General features: G+C 38.7%; 1 protein-coding gene across 1 annotated transcript in view; it reads right to left on the bottom strand.

Moving 5' to 3' along the window:
• LOC111149287 (small integral membrane protein 14) overlaps nucleotides 1-20,978 on the bottom strand; it is a 73,175-nt gene that overhangs the window by 21,024 nt on the left and 31,173 nt on the right. Inside the window, exon 2 of the mRNA XM_022506271.1 lies at nucleotides 17,722-17,831. Within this exon, the coding sequence (XP_022361979.1) occupies nucleotides 17,722-17,796 (75 nt within the window). The 5' untranslated portion in view covers nucleotides 17,797-17,831. The remainder of the gene's footprint in view (nucleotides 1-17,721; nucleotides 17,832-20,978) is intronic.

The following is a 20,978-nucleotide window of genomic DNA, read 5'->3' as shown; positions in this document are numbered from 1 at the left end:
GAAAATTAAAAATGAGTGCCTGTGGGCATGTGCACAAACTCACACACACATACCCAAGAATGAGAAGAATTTATTCACTGGGAGCCTGGCTGAGTGCCGTGAATCTTTGGAACATTCCACCAAGAGCTGTGGTGGGATCCTGCTCTTCTGACCAGTCTTCTTCGAGTTTGTGGTGACACTCTCCATGTTCACAAGGAGGCAATGCTGCAGGCTCTGAATAATGAATGAGGTGCCAAAGAATCATGACCACATTCCTAGTCCAGCACTTAGGGTGCTTCCAAAACAGGGTTTTGGAATATATTTATATCTATACCTATGTCTATAACCAGTGTTCAGATTCAAACACCTATGATGAATACATTACAGTCTTTAAAAAATTCAAAAACCATGAATTTAGTACAACAAGAGAATCTCACTATTTTGATGGAATTCTGTTTAAACAAAGGCCTAATTTACAATACATCTCAGTTTTCTTTTGACTTATTTGAAGAACACAGTGGTACTATTAATGCTAATTTTGGCTACTCCAAAAGGAAACTATTTGTGAAAGCAAGTAGAAGGAAACCAAGGATAATACGTGAAGGAAATAGAAATGCCAGTATCTATAGGATGGTCACGGACTTCAATTATTTTCTGTACTACAATGGAGGGGATGAGGAGGGAACCACGTGTGGATTATCTATAGCCAATAGTTGCTGTCCTGGTATACTTTCATGTTAACATTGATCCCAGGATCCCAGAAAAGAATTAAAAGTAGATTTAGATCTCTCCACCTAACTAGGATGGTCATGGAAAGTTCTTGAAGTGAATTAGCTTCAAAATCACAGACATCACAGTTATGAGTACAATAAATATATTTCTTTACTGGGGAAAAAAGCGGAAAACAGGGATTAAGAGAGACTGAAAGAGGAGCATCTGGGTGGCTGTCGGGAAGTGTCTGTCTTTGGCTCAGATCATGATCTCTGGGTCCTTGGTTCCAGCCCTGCATTGGCTCCCTGCTCAGCGGGAAACCTGCTTCCCTCTCTCCCACTCCCACTGCTTGTGTTCCCTCTCTCGCTCTCTCTGTGTCAAATAAATAAAAATCTTAAAAAAAAAGAAAGAAAGAAAGAAACTGAAAGAATAAAAGATACCTGGCACACAGATTTCATGTTAGGGAACATTAAAGAATCTAAAATAGTTGTTAGGAAATCCCAGAAGCCTAATAGAATATCTTCGCTGTCGGAGGTCTAGGAGAAAAATGTAGATCAAAGAGAAGATTCTAATGACAAAAAGCAGGTAAGTGGATCTTCTATGAGCAATCTTACTTTGGAAAAAAATTATTGAAAAGAATTACAAAGAACAGTCTCTTTTTTGGAGTTATCAAAATGTACCTGTTATGGAGACTTGGATGTACCCCAACTTCATAGGCTGAAGCCCTAAATCCCCAATGTGATGGTATTTGGAAGCGGGGCCTTTGGGAGGTAATTAGGTTTAAAGAAGGTTATAAGGGTGAAGCCTCCATCATGGGATTAGTGCCCTAGAAGAAGAGGCGAGAGCCCTTGTTCTCTCCATGCTATGTGAGGATACAGCAAGAAGGCAACCGTCTGCCAACCAAGTAGAGTTATCACCAGACACCAAATCTGTGTGCACTTGATCTTGGACTTTCCAGACTCCAGAACTGTAAGAAATAAATGTTTGCTGTTCAAGTCACCTGTTTGTGGTATTTTGCTATAGTGGCCCAAACTAAGTACCTAAACAAGAAGTTATTTACTATTTTCCTATGTCTGCTCAGGAACCGCACACATACTGGAAGTCCCCTCCCATCGGATGGACAGGAGCTGCCTATGCACTGGTAAATAGAAGAGTGTTTAAAAGTGAAGCTTTACTTGAAGTCAGAGATATTCAGGTTCAAATTCTGTGTCTGTTACTTTCTATAAAGTTTCAAACTATAAAAGACGTAAATATGACCTACCGATGTTACTGGGTTACTTCGTTACTGTCCCAGATATGCCAAAGAATTAGAGACCTCAGACCAGAATGGGGAGACAGAGTTTACTGAGGATACTAAGTGTAGCACATTTTCAAGAGAGAAAGCGAGCAAGAGTGGCAATGGCTCCAAGAAGCTCTAGCTGCATTAAGCCTGCTTTCTGTATATGGCTTGGCTTTGACTGACATTTTTGACTGACAGCTGGTGGTTATATAACAGTTTGGCTTCTGTACATCCGCTTACCCATGATGCATTCTGTTATAACTCTATTTACTTATGTCTTCCATATTCTTGAGTTTCTAATGAGTATTTGCCTGGACCTTAGGGCAAGCTACACCTTCTGTGTGCCTGCTCAGCTCCTGGAGGTTCTCTTGTCGCTTCTGGGCCAGCTCTATGGCTAGGCCTCTCCTGCTCTGTTAGCCCGTGGAGGTGGCTGTGAAGGTGTGGCTGTTAACCCTTAGGGATGGCTGCAAGGGTGTGGCCACTATGGGCTTTCTCCCTCCTTGCTCAGACCTAACTACCCTAACTGCCTTCCTAACATTATGAACCTTAAGGCATCATGAGGATTAAATGATATAATTAAACATATATAAAGTAAAATATGTATATAAAAAACTCAGTTCATGGCCCATAGGATAATGTTTTTAGATCACAGCATCACTGCAATAATATACAGGCAAGAGAGAAATGTCCTTTTACTATACAACAGGGCTGCTTATTTGTGAAATAAGCATGCTCAAATTTATCACTACTATTTTTTAAAAAAATGAAACTCTAAAACCAACAACAAAGTACTTTCAAAGCAATGACTAAACAGTTGGGTCAATGTCTTCTCTAGCCAGACCTCACCACAGCTCACAGTTGTAAGGTTGGCTTGAAAATATCCACACAGGGAGATTCCTGTGGCTTTCCTCAAAGTATCAATACAGAACACTTCCTACATCCTAGTGGGGCTCAGTAATGTTCTAGTAGTTCTTAGGGAAAGAGCAGTGACCAAAATGGGCAAAAGCCTACCATACAATAACTCTTTTTTAACATTCTGGGTAATATATTCCAGACACACGCATTTGTAATACAGTTTACCCTTGAACACAGTGAGTAGGGATGTTGGCCCCCTGTCAAAAATGCGTGTATAAGTTTTAACTCCCCCAAAACTTAACTATTAATACACTACTGCTGACTGAAAGCCTTACCCATAACAGTTGATTAACACATATTTTGTATGCTATCTGTATCATATACTGTATTCTTATAATAAAGCAAGCTAGAGAAAAAGAAAACGTTAAAATAATGACAAGAGAAAACACAGTATGGTACTGTATCTATCAAAAAAAACCCGTGGGTATATGTGGACCCGCACAGTACAAACCCCTGTTGTTCAAGGATCAACTGCATATATGTATGTGTATATAATCTTATAAAACAACCCTCCCCATGTTATCTTGCTATTTTTTTTTCCATATTCAACAATCAGTCACAAATCTTCTTTTAAAAGATTTATTTATTGGGGCACCTGGGTGGCTCAGTGGGTTAAAGCCTCTGCCTTCAGCTCAGGTCATGATCCCAGGGTCCTGGGATCGAGCCCCGCATCAGGCTCTCTGCTCAGCAGGGAGCCTGCTTCCTCCTCTCTCTGACTGCCTCTCTGCCTACTTGTAATCTCTGTCTGTCAAATAAATAAATAAAATCTTTAAAAAAAAAAAGATTTATTTATTTATTTTAGAGCACACATGCGTCGGGGGGAGGGACAGTGAGAGGGTGAGAAAAAGAGAGAGAAGCAGACTCCCTGCTAAGTGTGGGGCTCAATCCCATGACCTTGAGATCATGACCTGAGCTGAAACCAAGAGTAAGACACTTAACCAACTGAGCCACCCAGGTGTTCCTAGTCAACAAATCTTTTAATGTCCAAAACCAGCTCTACATTACTTTTAATGTTGCACAGTATTCCATTTAATTACATCATTTCCCAATTTATACATGAATGTTCCTATAAATACATTCTTACTCACTTAATTAATCTCTTTAGGATAAGGAGAGAAATTGTTAGAATAAAGGTATACACATTTTAAGTTTTCATACACATTATCCAATTATAGGAGGGATACTTTAAAGAAATGACAAAATACAAAAAAAGAATATTCAATTCAAATATTTCTATATAATCACACCACTGCAGAAGTCCAATGTTTCAACTGGGAGATCATCTAAAACCTAGTATTTTGATCATACTTAATTCTTTTTTTTTTTCCAGGATTTTATTTATTTATTTGAGAGAGCATGAGCAGAGGGAGGGGCAGAGGGAGAAGCAAACTCTCCAGTGAGCAGAGAACACGTTGCAGGGCTCCATCCCAGGACTCCCTGATCATACTAAGTTCTTAATGACTGAGTATCATCTCTACATATTTTCCTATAACATTAACAAAAATAACTTGTGGCAACCACAATAATCCATGCACCTTTCAAGCTTGAAGACTTCAAATAGCTGGGTTAAAGGGAAGTCTGAATATTTTGAAAATATTTTTTTAAATGTCTAAACACTAATAGGTTGGGTTTCTTTGCCCAAATGATATACATATACTTTCTCCAAGCCTACAAAATACCTTCTGATGGTGAGTTTAATTAATTTATTGAACCAAAATCAATACACAACTTAAAGCCACAGACAAGGGAACAGGGAAATTCATATGCTATACCCTGATGGTACAAGGGATTTTGATTTTATACCTATATAAGGATAGTTAGATAGATATGTATATCTGTAAAGATATATAAATGCATAAGATATGTGACTGGGAAGTCCACAAACTAAATGCAACCTCTAGCCAAGCAAGCAATAGTGACCACGGGGTCAGAGCTGAGGGTTAGGCCACAGGAAGTTGCCAAAGTCAAAAGATTTAGACTTTTTGCTCTATTTTTCTATATTATTTCAAGTATTCAGAATTTTAATATTTACCTCTTACTTGTGTTTCTGAAAGAGAAAATTCCAATACCATTACACTGTTAAAAATGTTGAAATCTTAAACCTTAATGTGCTAGTATTTGGAGGTGGGGCCTTTCAGAGGTGATTAGATCATAAGGATGGAGCCCTTATGAATAGGACTGATGTCCTTTTTTTTCTTCACTTTTTTTTTTTTTTTAAATTTGAGAGAGAGAGAGTGCACATGAGCACTGGAGAGGGGAGGGTCAGAGGGAGAAGCAGACTCCCCACTGAGCGGCGAGCCTGACGCAGGCTTGATCCTGGGACACTGGGATCATGACATAAGCCGAAAACAGACACTTAACCAACTGAGCCATCCAGGCACCCACAACGGATGTTCTTTTAAAAGAGACCCCAGAGGGGTGCCTGGGTGGCTCAGTGGGTTAAAGCCTCTGCCTTTGGCTCAGGTCATGATCTCAGCGTCCGGGGATCGAGCCCCACATCAGGCTCTCTGCTCAGCAGGGAGCCTGCTTCCTCCTCTCTCTCTGCCTGCCTCTGTGCCTGCTTGTGATCTCTGTCTGTCAAATAAATAAACAAAATCTTAAAAAAAATAAATAAATAAAAGAGACCCCAGAATACTCTTGCACTCTCTCTACCATGGAAAGATGCAACCAGAAAACAGGTCTGCAACCAGGAAGAGGGCTCTCACCAGTACCCAACGATGCTGGCATCTAATCTTGGAACTTCCAAGTCTCCAAAACTGTTAAGGATAAACTGCTGTTGTTTATAAGCCACCCAGGCTATAGTATTGCTGTAGAAAACTAAACTAAGACATTTGCTAACATGAAAAGATATACAAAGTAAGAAAAAAACAGTTGCAGAAATGTATGTGTACTATGGATGCCTCCTATGTGAAACAAATTTCTAGAATGGTCTATGTAGCAAACTGTATTTTCCAAAACCATCCATACCCTTATTTCCAGTCACATATGATCTTCCAGATCTTTCTACTCCCTATTAAGAGGTGGAGGGTCTTAACTAAGAAATTGATTAACATTAATTAAAATTAATCAAAATTAACTCAAAATGGGTTAAAGACTTGAATGTAAGATCTGAAACCATAAAAACCCTAGAAGAAAGCACAGGCAGTAAGCTCCTTGATACGAGTATTAGTGGTATATTTTTGATCTGACTCCAAAAGCAAAGGCAACAAAAGCAAAAATAAATAAGTGGAACTATGTCAAACTAAAAATCTTCTGCACAACTAAGGAAACCATCAACAAAATGAAAAGGTAACCTACTAAGTGGAAGAAAATATTTGCAAATCATCTGTCTGATAAGAGATTAATAGCCAAAATATTTTTTTAAAAACTCCTACAACTCAATAGCAAAAAAAAAAAAAAAAAAAATCTGATTTAAACATTCTAAATAGACATTTACCCTAAGACGACATACAGATGAAACAAGTACATGAAAAGATGTTCAACATCACTAATTATCAGGGAACTGCAAATCAAAACTACAGTGAGACATCACCTCACACCTGTTAGAATATCCATTACCAAAAAGACAAGAAATAACAGGCATTAGTGGGACTTGTTCACTACTGGTGGGAATATAAATTGGTGCAGCCACTATAGAAAATGATGTAAGGTTTCTCAAAAAAAAAAAAAAAAAAAAAAGTAAGACTGGAACTATTGCTACATGATCCAGCAATTCCACTTTCAGGTTATTTATCTGAAGAAAATGAAAACACTTATTTGAAAAGATCTACGCATACCCATGTGCATTCTGCCACATTATTTTCAAGAGCCAAGATATGGAAACAACCTAAGTGTCTACTGATGGATAAAGATGGTGTGTACACACACAAACACACACACACACACACACAGAGGAATAATATTCAGCCATAGAAAGAATGAAATCTTGCCATTTGTGACAACCCAGACGGACTCTGAGGACACATGCTAAGTGACATAACTCAGAGGAGACAAATACTGTATAATCTGTCTTATATGCAGAATTTAAAATGACAAACCAAATAAATACAGAGAACAGACTGGTGGATGCCAGAGGTGTGTGGTAGAGGGCAGGCAAAATGGCTACAGGGGTCAAAACTTCTTTGTATCTACATATGACGATAGACGTTAACTAGACTTACTGTGGTGATCATTTAGTAATATATAAGTATCAAATCATTTTGTTGTATACCTGAAATTAAATGTTATTTGTCAATTATACTTGAAAAAAAAAAAAAGGAGGTGGAGTCTATTTCCTCTCCTCTTGAACCTGAACAGGCTTGTTGACCACTGTATCAAAAGTATAACAGGGGCGCCTGGGTAGCTCAGTCAACTGAATGACCAACTCTTGATTTTGGCTCAGGTCATGATCTCCGGATTGTGGGATCAAGCCCCACACTGGGCTCTGTGCTTGGTGCAGGGAGTGTGCTTGACGTTCTCTATCTCCCTCTGCCCCTCCCCCGCAGCGCTTGCATGCACACGCTTGCTCGCACTCTCTCTCTCTCAAATAAATAAATAAATTAAAAAAAAAAAAAAAAAAAAAAAGATGCCGCGCCTGGGTGGCTTCGTCAGTTAAGGATCTGACTTCCACTCAGGTCATGATCTCAGGTTCCTGGGATGGAGACCCACTATGGGCTCCCTGCCCAGCAGGGAGTCTTCCTGTCCCTCTCCCTCTGCCCCCTCCCCCACTCATACTTTCTTTCTCTTAAATAAGTTTTTTTTAAAAAAGAAAAGTATAACAACAAAAAAATTTAATAAAGAGGGCTTCTGGCTGGCTTAGTCGGTAGAGCATGTAACTCTTGATTTCAGGGTGGAGAATTCGAGCCCCACATTGGGCACGGAGCCTACTTAAAATGAAAATTTTTAAAAAGGGGCAGCTGGGTGGCTTAGTCAGTTTGGCATCTGCCTTTGGCTCAGGTCATAACCCCAGGGTCCTAGGATTGAGCCCCACATCAAGCTAGCTGCTTAGTGGGGAGCCTGCTTCTCTCTCTGCTACCACTCTGCCTACTTGGGCGCTCTCTCTCTCTCTGTGAAACAAAAAAATAAAATCTTGAAAAAATTTTTTTAAAAAAGTATAACAGAAGTGCTGTATGCAACTTTTTAGGCCAAGTCGTAAAAAGCATCCAGATGCTGGGGTGCCTAACTGCCTCAGACAGTAGAACATGCGACTCTTAATCTTGGGGTTGTGAATTTGAGCCCCATGTTGAGTGTAGAGATTACTTAAGGAAATTAAAAAAAAAAAAGTATCCACCTGTTGCCTGGTTCTCTCCCTCCCACATCCTCCCTTGGGATGGATACTCAACCTTGGAACCAAGCCACCGTGCTGCGAGGAAGCCAAGCAACCACACGAAAAAGCCATCCAAGTAGGTGTTCCAGCTGACAGCACTAGGTAGGGTTTCCGTCATCTACCAGTATCAACTGCCAGACAGTAAGTAAGTGAGCCTCCACATACTTCCTGCTCCCAGCCTGAGTCTTACAGCTAAGAACCCAGATATGATGCAGCACATGAGCCATCCCCACGATGCTGTGTGTGAACTTCAGACAGACGGTCTGTCAGCTTAATAAAAGGTTCTTTTATGCTGCTAAGTTCTGGAGTAATTTGTTCTGCAGATATACAACTGGAATAATATAAAAGAATCAGTTACTAGTTCATATTCAGTAAAGAAGCAATGAGGGGTGGGAGAATATAGGGAGATTTTTACTTTCTCTTTCGACACTTAGTATACTGCTTGAATTATTGAATTAAATATACTGACATGCAATCACCATTTTATCTTTTTTTTTTTTTAAAGATTTATTTATTTATTTATTTGACAGACAGAGATTACAAGTAGGCAGAGAGGCAGGCAGAGAGAGATGGAGAAGCAGGCTCCCTGCTGAGCAGAGAGCCCGATGTGGGACTCGATCCCAGGACTCTGGGATCATGACCTGAGCCGAAGGCAGAGGCTTTAACCTTCTGAGCCACGCAGGCGCCCCACCATTTTATCTTTTAAATAAAACATAACCTCACTTCCTAATTGGTAAAGTGAATTATACCTCTAATCACAGGAGGACTAACTAGTCTTCCAGTGTCTGGATGATACTGATAGAAAGTATTAAGATTTGAAAGAAAAAAGTAAAAAAAAATTTCCTTTATTGACTAAAATAAAACTCAAAAGTTAATCAGATGATTTAAAAGGCTTTGTAGCCACATGAAAATGGTAGATATCAGTATTAAATTGGGGAAATATATATATATAAATACACACACACACCACAGTATCTAAATATATATTTGTTAAAAAGATCTGGGAAAGTGCACCCCAAATTCATTTAGGGAAGTCAAGAATAAGCCACATACAGAGACGTGAGTGACGAGTTTAGTCTTACTTTTAATGCACTGATTTTTTTTTTTTTGGAAGAACATATTCATATATTATTTCAGTAACTAAATATTTTACAATTTAAGTTTACAATTAAATAAGAAAAAGATACTATCAGTAGCCATATTTGCTAGGTGGAGAAGTTTCTCAAGAAATTTTTCAGGCATACATATTTTTCTTCTGGGAAAGAGGCCAATCAATCTTGATGCAACTTATTTAAGTACAGTGAACATTAGCCACAATTTACAGGGTCTTTGGGCCTATTAAGAGAAATCTGACCAAGGATCTCCCAGATCACATGCTCATAGTATTTTAATATGAAAATAAAGTTAAGTAAATTAAAAATGTAGAAGTTTCAGTTATACTGTTTAGACCCGAAATATAGAGCTTGACAAACCAAAAAAAAGGGATTATCTGTATTCCAAATCTTAGGTTACAACACAGAACAGGAAAAACACAGAGCATAATCCAAGTTCACATTACTAAATCTGTTCTCTCTTGCTGGAACTTCTATCATTAATAGAAGAAACTTTATGCCAAGAGGCAGCTAGTCAAGGAGAAGAGAAGGAGGGGTGGAAAGGGAGCAGAAGAGGGTGCAGCCGGAATAATTCTGCAAAAGGCTTCAATGAGAAGAATGGAAAAAGTCCCTCTGCAGGCCATTTTTATTGTTTTAAGGAAGTAGTAGTCATTTAAAAAAAAACAACAAAAAAACACTATACCCAAAAACAACTAAATATAGTTGTTATAAGGATTTTTTTTTTTTTTAAATACTAACCACAAGGGACAAAAAAATACCAGACAACTTAAAAAAATGATTTATGGGGCACCTGGGTGGCTGAGCTGATTAAGCGTCTGACTTGATTTTGGCTCAGGTCACCATCTCAGAGTCATAAGACCGAGCCCCGTACTGGGCTCCATACTCAACATGGGGTCTTCTTGTTCCTCTCCCTCTGCTCCTCCTCCTGCTAGTTTTTTCTGTCCCTCTCAAATCAGTCAATCAATCAACGGAATCTTTTAAAAAATGATTTATAATTAGATTACAGTTTTATGTGGGCATCTTTCTAAACATGTAGTAGTATTCTACTATCATATCAACAAAAACCCATATTCATCACTGGGCATATTCCCATATTAAATCAAGTAATGAAACAGAAAAACTTGATATAGATGTCTGATTTTAATTGCAAGAAACTCACTGTATATTCTTATCCACTTCTTTGAGTCTTATCAGCCAGTATTTGATGAGTAAAGCACTAACTAGAATAGGCTAGAAATAGACTATAATCTCTGATAATGCCTCTATTTGTTAATGTTTCTGAACATTCCTAAGACTAATAGAAACATACATGCACCCAGCAAAATACAACTATTATGAACATGTGTGTAACTCAAATGATGTAATTAAATCACTGGAAGGAGACATGCCAAGTGAGTAAGCAAAGCTTTGTCATGAGCACCCCAAAATGGGCATTCTTTGTACTGCAGTCTTACCAACCTTACACTTAAATTCTGTTTACAATGTATCATCTAAAACACTCCTATAACACAGTCAGAAATACAGTCACTTGCTTTAAGGTCAATAGTGCAGACAGACAATAAAATGAATGAAAATCATACTTATATTCTTTGTACTAATACAGCTTAGCAGTTAAAGAATCAAAACCTACATAAGCACTAATGAGGCAACAGTTAAGAACTTGAATTACTGCTTGTGTCCGTTTTGCCGTAAGAAACATATAAGTGTCCTCTATTTTTTTCCTAAGGTTTTATTTATTTGAGAGAGAAACGGAGAGCATGAAGTGGGGCAGCAGAGGGAGAGGGACAAGCAGACTCCCTGATGAGCAGGGAGCCCAGGGCAGTGCTCAATCCCAGGACATGGATATCACGACCTGAGTAGAAGTCAGATGTTTAACTGACTGAGTCACCCAGGTGCCACTAGCTTTTTCTATTGTTATATATATATTTTTAAATACTGATGAGAAAAAAAAAATCTACCAATTTAGAAATCAAAGAATGTAAGAAGAGAAAAAAGTCTTATTAGAATTATTGGAAAGCGGTGGAAAGCGGGGCACCTGGGTGGCTCAGTGGGTTAAGCCTTCTGCCTTCAGCTCAGGTCATGATCTCAGGGTCCTGGGATCAAACCCCACATCTGGCTCTCTGCTCAGGAGGGAGCCTGATTCTCCTCTCTCTGCCTACCTCTCTGCCTACTTGTGATCTCTCTCTGTCAAATAAATAAAATCTATAAAAAAATAAAATAAAATAGAAAATGAGAGATAAATTAAAAAAAAAAGAATTATTGTAAAGCTAAACATCATAGAATATATTTTCTTTTCAAATAATGTAACAGTGCATTCAAAAATTTTATTCCTTAGTGAAAAAAGTCTGTCTTAATTATTGTATATTATTTTACTGCTTATAATGTCTCTGAAGTAGCTTATAAAGTTTTATTTTTAGGGGCGCCTGGGTGGCTCAGTTGGTTAAGCCGCCGATTCTTAATTCTGGCTCAAGTCATGATCTCAGGGTCACGGGCTCGAGCCCCACATCAGGCTCTGAGCTCAGCAGGAAGTCTGCTGAAGACTCTCTTTCTCCCCCTGCTTCTCCCACGGCAGCAGCTCTCTTTTAAATAAATAAATAAATAAATGTTTTATTTTTAAGATTATTTGACTAGGTAATGCATTCACATAGTTTTAAAATGTGAAATACAGTGAAGAATCTCCCTTACTGCTTTCTCCTACCGCACCCCCGCCCCCAACAGGGCCCTTGATCACAAATACAGTGTTTTTTGTTTTTTGTTTTTTTTTTAAAGATTTTATTTATTTGACAGATCACAAGTAGGCAGAGAGGCAGGCAGAGAAAGAGGGGGAAGCAGGCTCCCCGCAGAGCAGAGAGCCCGATGCGGGGCTCGATCCCAGGAACTTGGGATCATGACCTGAGCCGAAGGCAGAGGCTTTAACCCACTGAGCCACCCAGGCGCCCCACAAATACAGTGTTTTTAAAGGTGCTTGAAGGAGACCACCAGGCAGCAGAACTGTGCACGGCACTACAGAAACCACCCAGGGCCTAAAGCTGAACTGCCAGGGTTGAATATGCTTCCGCCACTCCCTGGTCAGCTCTAACACCTGGGAAAAGTGACTTAACCTCTCTGTGCCTCAGTTTCCTCATTTGCAAAAGGCAAATTTACATCAGAGACTTTCTATGGGTACTAGTAGCTAGACTAGCTTCAAATTCTCCTTAACGAAACCATTATTATAAGCCCAAGGTAAATCCCTTGGAAACCATTTCTACATATTTACAAACATATTATACTGACATACACACACACCTCCCATACACACACTCATACTCCAACGTGCAAAGGCATGTCTATGGCTTTCACTATCACTTCTCAGATACTTCTAAAATATGTTTCTTCTTGTATTTGTAATAGTTTGTGTGCTCTCTCCCCCCAAAAAAGCAATTCCCATCCCCCCGCCACCCACTTCCCCTCCTACAGAGGCAACCACTTTCAACTTTTAGGTGATTATTTTCGTATTTATCTCCATGTCTTTATATATAAATACACATTATTGCTTCTTCTTGATTTTTCAGGGTTTTTTAAGATTTTATTTATTTATTTGACAAAGAGAGAGAGATCACAAGTAGGCAGAGAGGCAGGCAGAGAGCGAGGGGGAAGCAGTTCCTGGCCGAGCAGAGAACCCGATGTAGGGCTCAATCCCAGGACCCTGAGATTATGACCTGAGCTGAAGGCAGAGTCTCAACTCACTGAGCCACCCAGGCGCCCCTTGATTTTTCAGTTTTAAACAATATCCATTGATTCACCAGTATAAAATATGAAAGACCAGGATGTTGCACTGGAAGTATGAGAAATGTCTGGATTCTGGATATATTTTCAAGGTTGAAACAAAAGGATTGTTTCTGCATTAGCTATGAGGCTGAAAGAGTAAACACTGACACAAAAGGTATGGCTTAAGCAACCAGAACAATGGAGTGAATAGAGAAGTCAAGAAAGTTTAAGCTTGGGGGCAAGAAAAAAAGTCTGGTAATGTGCATATTAACAGTAAGACACTCACTACTTATCTAGATGGAGATGCTGCATCAACACTTGGACATACAAAATTCTGGAATTCGGGAGCAAGCAGCGTCTTGGCTGCTCTTGTTCTACGGCACGACTTTGGCTCTTTCTTGTTTTGGCACTCACCCTCTCTTTGATCCTATTCATTTTCTGTGCCAGGCTCTCCTGTGTGAGCCACATGATTTCCTTTTAATACGTCTTTTTCTGCTTAACTCAGCCAGAACTTCTATAACCTATAATAAAGAACCTTAACTGATATTGTTACTGAATTAGGGAAAGCAGTTAGCTTAAATTGTGAATGAATAGAACTTTATTGAAATAGAAAGGAAATAATGATAAAATCTTAACTGCTCCTAAGCTGAATACCTCCCTTGGCAAAGCCCATCTATTCCCCCAGAACAGGCAAAACTAAACTGCAGACCAGCATCCAACTAATAAGCTAACCATAAACGCTCACTGGAATCCTCAAGTTTCAGGGTGCCTGGGTGGCTCAGTGGGTTAAGCCTCTGCCTTCAGCTCAGGTCATGATCTCAGGGTCCTGGGATGGAGCCCTGCATCGGGCTCTCTGCTCAGCGGGGAGCCTGCTTCCCCCTCTCACTCTGCCTGCCTCTCTGCCTACTTGTGATCTCTATCAGATAAATAAATAAAATCTTAAAAAAAAAAAATCCTCAAGTTTCCCCAGGTTTTTACTTGCTATCAGCACTTTAATCCTTAGGAATTGGTAATACTCTAACCTACAAGAAAATCCAATTTGATTATATGAGGTAAAAAATAACAAAAATTCCAAATTAGTACCTAAAACTAATAAGATATTACCCTCTTGCAAAGATGAATTAAATGTCCATTTTTAGAAAGATGAAAATAAATTTCTGCTCTATCATCATACTGTAATACCTTATTATTATATCCATGAGTTTCCTGAACATGTAGACATCTAAATCATGGTGGTTATAAATAATACAGAAAAATTATACCCTCGGATAAACTGCTTTTAAAATAAGGCTGGGGCCAGGGCGCCTGGGTGGCTCAGGGGGTTGGGCCTCTGCCTTCGGCTCGGGTCATGATCTCAGGGTCCTGGGATCGAGCCCCGCATCGGGCTCTCTGCTCAGCCGGGAGCCTGCTTCCCCCCTCTCTCTCTCTGCCTGCCTCTCTGCCTGTTTGTGATCTCTGTCTCTGTCAAATAAATAAATAAAATCTTTAAAATAATAATAATAAAATAAAATAAAGGCTGGGGAGTTAGACTTCCACAGAGTAATAAGAGAAATATACTAAAAAGTATAAGAGTAGAAGATACAGAATGAGTGAGAGGTAGAAAAGCCTAGTATGTTATAAGCTGACAACACTTGAATGAAAAAAAGATAGTTTTCATTAAATAACCTTTTTCTGATTATAAGATATATTATCACAGAAAATACAGAAAACTATTTTTTAAAAAAGCCTCAGTTGATATTCTACAATCCAGAGATAAACAATGTTAACATATTGACATATTTTCTTCAAGTCTTTTTTTCCTGTGTACACATATATATGGTATATGTGGGTACAGAAAAGCAAGACCGTACTAAATGCCATTTCTTTCTTTTTTTTTTTTAAACATTTTATTTATTTATTTAACAGAGAGAGAGATCACAAGTAGGCAGAGGCAGGCAGAGAGAGAGGAGGAAGCAGGCTCCCTGCCGAGCAGAGAGCCTGATGCGGGGCTCGATCCCAGGACTCCGGGATCATGACCTGAGCCGAAGGCAAAGGCTTTAACCCACTGAGCCACCCAGGCGCCCCCTAAATGCCATTTCTATATCTTGCTTTTATCCACTTCATATATGAATTTCCCTTATGTTATTATATATTCTTTAAAGAAGTAATTATTTTGGGCCGCCTGGGTGGCTCAATGGGTTAAGCCTCTGCCTTCGGCTCAGGTCATGATCTCAGGGTCCTGGGATCCGATAGGGCTCTCTGCTCAGCAGGGAGCCTGCTTCCCACCCCCCCCCGCCTGCCTCTCTGCCTACTTGTGATTTCTCTCTCTGTCAAATAAATAAATAAAATATTTAAAAATAAATAAAGACATAATTATTTCAAACATCTGTATAAGATTCCATCATATGAACATACAAGATATAACCACTGCCCTCCTGGTAGGCAGTTAGGTGTGTTTTTAAACTATTCACTATCAGAAATAATGCTACACTAAAGACTATTACACATTACTGAATTTAGAGAAGTTAGACCTTATTTCTGAATTTCTGAAATTAGAGATCTTATTTTAAAAGATACTCTTTCAGAAAAAAACATTTTGAGAAAGCACTTAATAGCTACTAGGTAGTAGATGGAACTAGAGGGTATTATGCTGAGTGAAATAAGTCAATCAGAGAAAGACAATTATCATATGATCTCTCTGATATGAGGAATTTGGGGGATCATGGGGGAAGGGAGGGAAAAATGAAACAAGATGGGACTGGGGAGGGAAACAACCATAAGAGACTCTTAATCTCAGGAAACAAACTGAGGGCTGTTGGGGGGTGGGGAAGAGGGGGTGGGTGGCTGGGTGATGGACACTGGGGAGGGTATGTGCTACGGTGATTGCGGTGAATTGTGATTCACAGACCTGTACCCCTGAACGAAATAATATGTTAATAAAATAAAAAATAAAATAGCTACAAGGTAAATATGGCCACCAAATGCTGCCTGATTAGGAGTTAAATAAAAGAAATAAAAATTATAAAGCACAATTCAAATCAAACAAATGTCTATCAAGCCTAATCTGCAAGTTTCCTTATTGAATCAAATGAGTTTCTCCTCCCTTCTGGCATCTTCAACTCTGCTTATCAGCATGTTATACACCAGCAGATCACCCATCCAGGATCACCCATCACTGATTTATAGCATGTGAAAATATGCAGCACAGACTAAAAACTGTAAACTTTTAAAGGTTTGTAAAATCTAAAATCTATATTCACATAAAGTACTTTCCGCTAGGATTGCTATAAACAATGTTCCATCAGGCATGAATGTATGCATTAAAGACAAAACAAAGCAAAAGCTAAGTATGGTTTCATTGGCAGTCTACTAAAGAGGACAGAAATGTACAAGGAATCATAAAAAGTAGGGCTTAGTTTTAGCTATCTCTAAAAACAAAACAAAACAAAAAAAACCCCAGCAGAGCTAAGAGGAAAAAGCATGATACTATGTTAACAATAAAAATACTATACTAAGAAAAAAAAGAGGTAGTAATTCTTATTAAAAACTGATCTCCTGGGAAAATTTACCAGTTAAATTCAAGTTATTTTTTTGTTCCTAGTATCACAGTAATTTGGAAAAAAAAAATGCCTTATGTTTAAATTTAGACATAAAAACTATCAGCTATGTAACATCATGAATAGGAGAATATATTTTAAATATTCTCTCCTCAGACTCATCTATTTTCACATCAAGTTATCAGAGATATGATTCTGCCATTTTATCTCTATAGCCACGAGTCTAATTTATAAGTTCTTATTTTATTGATTTCCCTCTAAGACATTCTTTAGGATCATAAGTCCCAGCACATGCTGACTCTAAGAGGAATATCACTCACAAAAATCACACTTCTGATCACTATATATAGACACTGCGTCAGCAGAAAACCTGCTTACTAACCACCAAAAACTCAAATATTTGAACAAATGTTTATTCCTGGCTTTATTAACTGGTCTATGATAATATACCTCTGTACAAGAGTATTCTAGAACAATAAAATGTTGTCTGACATAATAATAATATATCTTATTGCTAATAATAGTTAATTTCTTCTTTTGCACATAAAAAGTATAAAGTATAATACATTAAAAGTCCTGTATTTAAGATTCTAGAGACTTAGGAAAGTCTTAAAAACCCTATAAATTCAAACCTCACAACAATCAATTCAATGAGACTATCTAAAGCTTATTGTTCAGAACCTGCCTCTATAGAATAACTGATTTGGATTTGGAAATGTTTTATATAGAGTATAGAGATTTTTATTGTTATGTCATTTGTTAGAGTAGGATCTGAACCATGTCACAACAGGAACTGTGACTTCATATAGCAATTTATCAAGTAAACAAGCTCCATATAGATAAAGACCATATTCCTTAATACAGAACAGAAAAGGTTATACACACGTTTTACTTACCTATGACGGTGATACCACCACCATAAATTTACCATAAACAGATAACAATCTGTTTTTATCTCTAATAAAAGAATTGCTGGCAGTCACTTTGACCATTATGACTTAAACTGCTGTGGAATTTTAATTATGAAATAATTTTAGTGACCATCAAATGAAAATTCTCCAATAACCCATGCCCACAAAAATAGGACAGAAGGGGTACACAGTTCAATTCTGAATAGGACTATCCCATTCATCTCACCAGATTGATCAGCCTTCTCATTGCATGTTCATGAGAGCAAACACATTCACAGGGATCGAATCCACCTTCTGCCATGATTGCCCAGCTTGATTTAACTCGACTGTTTAAATCTAGGAGCAAGAAAAAAAAGTGTAAGACAACTACTGAGCTTTACTCTTTCTGTTGAGCTATGAAAAATTCATATTATTGTACAGACTCATAGTAATTCTCTTAAACTAAGGCTAGTTTACTTATTAATGACCTACATTTACAAATTTATACTAACATATAAATTATGAATTAATTATATAAATTATGAATCTATAGAAACAACTGCCTACCCCTTCTACCATCAGACTGATTTCCTACAAATGTAACTGTCTTCAGATGCTCTATCCTGGCTCTCTTGTGTGGCAGATGATGTTAGAGTCCTACTCTGCTTACTTTAACTTTGTTAGCTACAGTACTGCCATAGACCAAACGCTTATGCCACCCCTTAAAATTCTTATTGTTAAAAAGGAGACAGCAGGCCCAAAAATGGGAGTCACTCATGCTAAAGCCCATGTCAGCAAACCAAGACCAAATCACCCAATCTAATTGCAGTTTCAACTCTAAGAACCATAACCTTTAGCCAATCAACACGAAATTACCCAGTCAGCATTAGTGAGCTAACCCATCCATACATCCCTACCATTCCCCTTGGGAAGGTGATCTTGCCTAAAACAATATATTCTTTGCTAATAATTTCCTTTTTCCACCCTCTTTCTGCCTTTAAAAACCTTTTCTACAGCTTGGTGGAGCTCCTTTCTATTTGTTAGATGGGATGCTGCCCAGCTCATGAATTGTTGAATAAGGCCAATTTGATCTTTAAATTTACTGCTTAAGTTTTGTTATTTAACTAATTTGGTGAAAGCGGCAGGATCAAGTAAGACTTCTGACAGCTTTGGGGACAACAAGAAACACAGGTGTGGTACCCCATGAACTGTTCGGGTTCTCTTTTTTCCTAGCCATTTCTGGGGGCCACTGGGAATTGGGAAGTTCCTGTCAGTTTTGAGCTCTGCTATCTGTGTTGAACTTCTAACCAACCAGCTTTTCAGTCCCGGGCTTAGTGGGTCAGTTTGAGCTGACATACAGTTCCATCTGGAAGCTGAGTCCCTACCTCTTGGTTCAGTCCCACAATTCCCCAGTTGTTTGGAATACCTTTCCTCAGTTTCGGTCACAGTACCCACTTACTGGGATATGGTGGTTTAGTCCTTTCCTCAGTTCCAACCCACAGTCCCCACTTATTGGAGTCTGCTGGTTGAATGCATGCTGAGAACTGGTGATGGTATGCAAGGCCTTTTCTTGGCCAGTCCACAGTAACACCTTTTGGTTGCTGCTGGTATGTTAGGGTGCATGTTCGTTTGTCTTATTTTGTCTAGATAAAGGGTTATAGCTAAAAGAATCTCAGAAGAAAAAAAAAAGCCACAAAAGCTGGTGGGCACCAGAAGAACACTTATGAGCTGTTAAGAGTATCCATCACGCAACTCAAAAACTCCCGCATTAAGTGGGTCACTGAACAGGTTAGGTTGACACTAGGCCACCTCCAACCTCAAGAAAATTCCTGTGCAATGAGTTAACTGTAACGCTGCACAATTCCCAACCCAGAGGCACATCCCCCTCAACTCCCAAGAAACCCAAATGCTTCCTTCTGGCACCCCTGCTTATTTTATGCCTAAGATATGTTGACAAAGTGGCAAAATCTTACTAAGCTCTATTATGTCCTCACAACCTGGCTTGGTTACCATCAGATTGGCAGCCCCAAAATGAGGCCAGACAGAAATGTGGATTATACCCCATTTACAGCTAGATATGCTGCACAGAAAGGCACATTAAATTCTAATTGTGGCTAGGGTCCTACCAAACTTCCTCAGAGGAATTACAATGTCCATTACAAGAAACATTTCAATTAGATAAAATCATTTAAGGGCACTTAAAAGCAAGGCTTCAAATCAAACAGAATGGGATGCCTATTTTAAACGGTATGCAAGAGACTTCAAAATTCCAAAATATCTTCATTAGAAGATTTGTTGTAAAAGGCTAGTGAAAAACTAAAGTTGTAAAAGGTACCTAGCAAAAAGCTTTCATTCTTACCGCTTCCTCCTATCTTCCTTTATTTGAGGACTCATTCTAGTACTTCTCTATCTAAGGGGGGTTATTTGACACGGCCAGAAATGTTTGCTATTTGTCCTAGGCGAAAACCAACAAGAAACCTAAAAGAATTTTTGAGTAGCTCAGGGACCAGCCATTGGCCAGACTGAAAGCTGATACACACATCCTGATAAGAATATTTTTTTAGGCCTCCTCCCATAAGCTAAAATGAAACTAGGTACCGAGAAGGAAAGAAAAAAATCTTCTGAAGTCTTTGTAAAAGTATTTACTTAAAAAAAAAAAAAAAAAAAAAAGGCAATCAGATGGGTGGACCCACCTATGACGTCATTCAAATTATAACCCGATTCTTTGAGGAATTGAGAGCAACTGTCTGCATTTTACAAATCTTGGCAAAATTAGAAATGCAGCCCTAGAGGCAATTCAAAGTTCACCTATTCCTTTTATTACCAATTCCAAAACCTCTATTTATCTCAAAAGGCTTATTGACCTTATAAAACCAAAGTCTCAGAGCAACCTGCATTCTTCCCCTGTGCCTTTGAGATGTAAATATTAACTCCTATCTAGACCACCCCAATTCCTAAGACTGAAACTAAAAGCAGTGTGTATGTGAGGGGTTGGGGGGAGTTAAAATTCAAATTGCAAATGAGCCTCTCTCGTCCAAACTCTAGGCCAAGCCTCCTTAAGCTTTCCTGTCTCCCATCCAAGTACTAACCAGGCCCGACACTGCTTAGCTTCCAAGATCAGACAAGATCTGGTACATTCAGGGTGGTATGCCTGTCTCTACAAATACAAATCTTTTTTTTTTTCTTTCTTTAGTAATCTCTACACCCAACGTGGGGTTGGAACTCTGACCTTAAGGATCAAGAGTTGCATGCTCTTCCTACTGAGCCAGCCAGGTGCCCCAAGAAATAGAAGTCCTGGAAGTCTTCTCCATGGGGCGCCTGGGTGGCTCAGGTGGGAGCGCAGGCATCCGTTGATCTCCAGTTTTGAGTTCGACCTCCATGCTAGGCGTAGAGCTTACTTTAAAAAAGAACTGTTTAATTGGCTTAAAAACAAGTGCTTATTAAGTATTTCTAAACCTCAGAAATATTACAGAAATGAACCCAAATGTTTTTCAAATTCACATG

The sequence above is a fragment of the Enhydra lutris genome, unplaced genomic scaffold (genome assembly GCF_002288905.1).
Source record: "Enhydra lutris kenyoni isolate GAN:26980312 unplaced genomic scaffold, ASM228890v2 scaffoldscaffold21, whole genome shotgun sequence".
In the NCBI taxonomy this organism is placed as follows: domain Eukaryota; kingdom Metazoa; phylum Chordata; class Mammalia; order Carnivora; family Mustelidae; genus Enhydra; species Enhydra lutris.
This window is presented reverse-complemented; position numbering and strand designations above follow the sequence as displayed.